The sequence below is a fragment of the Magnolia sinica genome, chromosome 8 (assembly GCF_029962835.1).
Source record: "Magnolia sinica isolate HGM2019 chromosome 8, MsV1, whole genome shotgun sequence".
Taxonomy (NCBI): Eukaryota; Viridiplantae; Streptophyta; class Magnoliopsida; order Magnoliales; family Magnoliaceae; genus Magnolia; species Magnolia sinica.
The window spans coordinates 51672557-51678637 of NC_080580.1; the positions used below are offsets into that span (position 1 = coordinate 51672557).

General features: G+C 41.3%; 1 protein-coding gene across 1 annotated transcript in view; it reads right to left on the bottom strand.

Moving 5' to 3' along the window:
* The window catches only part of LOC131253306 (cell number regulator 8), a 30663-nt gene extending 24942 nt beyond the window's left edge, over positions 1-5721 (bottom strand). Inside the window, exon 1 of the mRNA XM_058254267.1 lies at positions 5315-5721. Within this exon, the coding sequence (XP_058110250.1) occupies positions 5315-5612 (298 nt within the window). The 5' untranslated portion in view covers positions 5613-5721. The remainder of the gene's footprint in view (positions 1-5314) is intronic.
* Positions 5722-6081: the final 360 nt, after the last annotated feature.

The window sequence follows — 6081 nt, forward strand, 5'->3', positions numbered from 1 at the left end:
AATCACCCCCGATGAGGAGTCTCGAACACGAGACCTCCCGCTCTGATACCAATTTGATGCAAGACAATTAACCACTTGCTCTAAAAGCTCAAATTGATAGAGCATGGCGAATTAATCCCTTTATCTCATAGCCCAGGCCCCAAATCTTTAGGTTAGGTCCTCAGTTGAACCCTCCTCGTGGGCCCCAAATCCATGGGCTCTACCTCACACGAGTCACCCACCTGACACGAGCCCCAAATCCATGGGTTATGCGGGCCGCCCAACCCGAGTGTGCCCCTGCATCCCACAAGCCACCCCACTCGAGTCAAGCCCGATGTGAAAATGCCCCCGCATTATTTTGTATTTGATGCACATGGATTGGGTGATGTCAAAGCATGTGGAAGATCTTTTGTGGGCTTGGCATGGGGGAGGAGTTGGGAAACTCGGCAAAGCTAAGTGGAGGTTGATCCTTATTGTCGTCTTTTGGGTTATTTGGGGAGTTAGGAATGGCAGGTACTTTCAGAATGAAAGCATGGGGTGAATGAGGTGATAAGGAATATCAAACAGCTTGTGCTAAGTTGGGCTATCTATGTAAAGGCCAGCTTAGCCACAAATCTTTGTAGTTCTTCTTAGTGTAGCATTGGAGTTGTAGTCCTTTCTCATTTTTTGTGGGTTTTTTAATAAATCTGTGATTATCTCTTAAAAAAAGTTTAAATATGAGTAATGATTAGTTTATGCATAATTATAGGCCGTTATATAATCACTATATTTAAATAAAATTAAAAAAGTGATAGTTTACCCCTTTCGATATTTTCCAACATGTTCCACTCTGCTTTGATTCATCGAATCCCACTCAATTTTATGTTTTGATTCTCAAAATAATTTTACATCTAGTTTTAACCAATGTTTGAAATATCGGTATTGTGCAATGTATCACAACCTTGGGATACAAATACACATAGGTTATCGCACAGGATATATCGTTTGTATTGCGTAATTTATTGCACTTTTTGGGAAACATGAGGAAACATTGGGGAAATGGTTGAATTTTTCAATAAAACTTCAGGGATTATTAAAAAAAAAAATACCTTAATACACACTTTCAAATCATAAAATCTCAAAAAAGAAGTGCACATAATAGGTTTCATTTGTATAGGGTCCTAAGCTATGCACTATCTGATTGAACTAAGGCAAACTATGTTCAAATATGATGCATAACATTTATAAATGTATGTAATATGTATCCAAGCCATCCATCCGTTTTTCCAAATCATTTTAGGTCATTATCTCAAAAATGAAGCAGATCCAATTATCAGGTGGACCATACCATAAGAAACAGTGGTGATTGATCGTCCTACCATTAAAAACTTCTTCAAGCGCACCTTAATGTTTCCGTAGTATTTATTTACCATCCAATCTGTTGATAAGGTCACAAGAGCCTGGATGAAGGGAAAAAACAAATTTCAGCTTCATTCAAAACTTGTAGAGCCCATTAACAATCAATCACCACTTGTTCTTATGGTCCCACCTGATAATTGAATTTGCTTCATTTTTAGAATAACGCCCTAAAATGATCTAGAAAATGGATGGACACATGGATACATAATACATACATAAAGGTGGGCCCCATGATAAGGGCCACACCGTCTTGGGCGAGGCCAAGGCCTCACAGACGCAGATTTCCTACTAAAGCCATTCACAAGAAGTTCCTGCACTATGATGCTAGGTGAGGCCCATCGTTATGTTTGTGAGAAATCCACTCCGTCCATCTGTTTTTCCTGATAATTTTTGGACATGAGACCAAAAATCAAATGAATTCAAAACTCAAGGCGGCCATACAAGAGGAAGTAGTGGGGATTAAGTGACCTGCCATACGAGAGGAAACAATGGGGATTAAGTGACCACCATCAAAAATTTTGTATGGCCACAAAAGTTTCGTATTAGGCTAAGTTTTTTGTGTTTTCACTTTATCCCAGTGGGAAAGACCTTATAAGTGGTTTGGATGGCATATAAACATCAAGGTGGAGCCCAGGAAGGTTTCAACGGTAGGCAAATCTTTCCCCAGTTTTCCCTCTCATATGGATGCCTTGATTTTTTTATCCATCTTATTTTTGGTCTCGTCCTAAAATGACCTGGAAAAACAGATGGACAGAGTGGATTTCTCACAAACATCACGGTGGGCCCCACCTAACATCCCAGCACAGCAACTTCCTGCGAAAGGCTTTGGTAGGAAATACACATCCGGGTCTCATGCAATGCGGAACCAGCGATGTGGGTGGGATCCTAACAGTAGGTCCCACCTCGATGCATGCACGATATATCCACACCGTCCATCTGTTTTGCCACATGAATTTAGGGGTTTGTCCCAAAAATGATGCAAATACAAATTTCAAGTAGTCGTGGACCACTCCACACGAAACAGTGGTTATTGACCATTAAAAACCTTTTCTGGGCCACAATTTTTGGATCAAGCTGATATTTGTTTTTTCCTTTCATCCAAGTCTGTGTGAACTTATCAAAAGGTTGGATGATCAATAACCATTACGGTGGACCCTAGGAAGTTTTTAATAGTGGGAGATCAATGACCACTATTTCTTGAAGTGTGGTCCACTTGAAACTTGTATCTACTTCATTTTTGGGATGATGCTATAAAATAAGAAGTCCAAACAAATGGACAGCGTGGATATGTACATCAAGGTGGGCACCAAAGAGTTTACTCACGTATGCAATCCACGTCCCCAAATCCACACCACTAGGCCAACCAGAGAATTGGTTAGGACCCTGACTGTGAGGCCACCATGTTGTAATACGATGTAGCTACACCATCAACTCATTTTGACAGATCATTTTAGGGAAAGGGCCGAAAAACGAGGCAAATCCAAATCTGAGGTAGATCACACCACACGAAATAGTGGTCATTGAATGGCCACCATTAAAAAAAAAATTGGGGACTACAAAAGTTTTGGATCAAACTAATATTTATGTTTTCCCTTCATCCAAGTTTGTCAGACCATACGAACAGATTGGATGGCAAATCCACATCACAGTGGGCCCTAAGAAAGCTTCAATGGTGAACATCATTACCGCCACGGCTTCCTATGGTGTGGTTCACTTGAACCTTATATCTGCCTATTTTTTGGGCTCATGCCCTAAAATGACCTATCAAAATGGATGGACGGTGTGGATAAAACACAAATGGTAGGCCCTACAGGGCCCATGACAAGACCGTCCGTCTCGAGCTAACTCGATTCGTGCCCGTAAAAAGGGCTCAGAAGCCTATTTCGAAAGCCAGGCCGGACCCCAAAATCTCTCCCAAATCTCAGGATTTCTCCAGATTTTTTCAGAGCACGATACTAAAATCACTTGCATTTCGATTGGGTTAGCTCGAAACGAACTCATAGATTTTGTTTGCACTCTCACCTACGAACGGCACAGCGCTTCGATTCGAATGGCCCACCAAATGAAGCTTCCAATCAAGGCAAACTCTTTTATAGGTACCAAATCCAACCCATTGAAAGCTTCTATTTTTATTTTTATTTAAAAAAAAAATCTAATTTTTTCGGATATTTAGGTTGTCCCGAGTCTCCCGACATCCCGACCCTTTTATCGACGAATTTGGTAGTTGGTTAAATAGCCTCGTGACCGGGTAGGTGTTGTACAACAAAATATGGTGAAAAAATCCCGATAAAAGAGATAATATCATCGATACCGCACGATATTTAGCAATATCGAACAATATTTAGCGATATTGTGCGATATAATATCAATCGATACCAAGTATTACATGATTTTTTTTATTTCTTAGTCTCTTCCAAAGGGTTTCATATCGCTGGACCGCGATACCAATAAAATCAGCCAATAGTATCGATATTGCGAACACTGGTTTAAACCTACTTTCTAAGTTTCCTTCAAGGTTGAAATAAATAAAGAAGTGGAAAAACAAGAGATTTTAAAAATAAAAATTTTCAAGACGGGGCATTTATGATTGAATCATCCTGTAACAGTCTATCAGCCCCATAATTGTGTGGAAATGGGGATTATTGGCCCCATATCGGTCGATACTACCCATTGTTTTCATAATAGACTAATTCACCCCTGAATCACATGACAGGGATAACCATTTCCTTTAAGTATGGCCTTTACGGCCATAATGTAATTGTTTTCTAATACCATGGTATTGAGTCCATTGACTACTAACTCTACTAAGTCTACCCTAGTGAATAGCCTTCACCCAATTCTTGGAAGATGATAAGGTAGAGCTGACAGAATCTGAATATGGAAGAGCCATCTATACACAGTACAGGTGGGAGCCTTGTGTTAATCAGATTGTCCATCCTTTGTGACTCCGTCTTCTGAGAGACTATCTAATGGACCCCATTTGGATGCACATGGCCATACTCTACATCTCTTTTTGCGGACCCAAAACACTATGTTTTGCCTCTTTTGTCAGGCACACCTTGACTGAAGCTTCCTAGGAGAGAGCTTAAGGCTCCATATCATACCTCATGTCAAAGGACTAGTAGATTAGAGGAAGCATGAAGCCCAGAAAGCAATCCTTCACTATGGTCCATGTTCAATGTGGCATATGACCCAATGTGCACACTCATGTACTGGTGTCGAAAACCCACTCAAACCAGCCAAAACTAAGCCAGACTACCTGGAAGGTGGCTCTCTCATATTGATTGAATGGACTGTGAGGAGATGTTTCCCCACATTCCAAGATTATTCATTACTCGCATGATCTAGTTAACAATTGCATGCTTGAACTTGGGATTTTCAAATGGATGCAGAGACCACGTTCTAAATGGACAGCATTTGGACGGGTAAATTTATATGGACCACATTCTAATCAGAATAAGAAGTTAAAGGGTATGAAAGGAATGTCAAGCTTCTAAAGTCGATTTATGGATTGAAATGATCATGTGGGCCGAAAGTAGTACACAATTACATCTGGTAATCAAGCCTTTTGGATTTTTCACAAGACAGTGAGACCAACTGGCATGTAAGATGTTAATCAGCCCTGATCCACTGTTTACATGAAATGAAACCGCAAAGAAGCTGAAATTTTACAGATCAAGGACCAAGACCAAACTGAAAAGGGGGAAAAACAACACTGACCAAATGGGAAATGGCAGGAAAGAGAATAAGAAGAAAACAATCCAATGCTTCAAAAAGGCAATTCAAATCTCATGAACTCGAAAGCATAGTGACAGATCTCAATCGATCCATATACCAAATGTGGAACATCCAGAGAAAAATATCAAAATCCAAAGAGAGATCTAATAATAAAAGATTATTAGGAAAAAAAATTGGGTGAATTTGCATGCATACGTACAGACTTCAAGGTCGCTGCTACAAAAATCATCGTTGCGGCCGAGGCAGGCAAAAAGACTGGAATCCCAGCGGAAGCGGGCTACCGGTTCTCCGAGGACGCTCCCATGCCCTAAGGGTAATCCGTCAGCCGTCCATCCGACGGGACCACCATTGAAATCAGTCTTCTCCGTCTTTTTCAGTCCTCCATCCGCGATGCCTTTGCCCTGATCGGCTTCCTTCTTCGTCAGAAGAGGGATGACTTTGCCTTGTTCGGCTTCCTTCTTCGTCAGGAGAGGGCTTACTTCCTCCGGATTCGCCATGAAAATCCCAACCAACCCTAAAAACAGGACAAGAAAATGAGAAAGCGACGACTGCAGAGGTGGAGGCGATCGGTTCACGACAGAATTAATAAATAGATGGAGAAGTTACTCCATTCGCGCGGGTACGCATGTTTTATTAAAGGGTCTGCGCTACCGTGGCTTGCTTAGGAACGCCGAGTCCGTAACTTGCGCTTGGCGCCACGTTAGAGAAACATGCATCAAATCGGACGCGGATTAGCTACTGACAGGTTGAGTAGCGAGACTCGCTACTCAAGTGACGCCACTTACGTGGGTCCCACTATGATGTATGTTTTGTATCTACCCTGGTCATCCATTTGGAGAAACCGGTTTAGGGCATGATCCAAAGAATGCGTCGAGTAGACCCCACCAAAGAAAACAGTAGAGATAGTAATGCCCACCATTAAAAAGTTGTAAGGGTACAGGAGTTTTTTATCAAGATGATATTTGT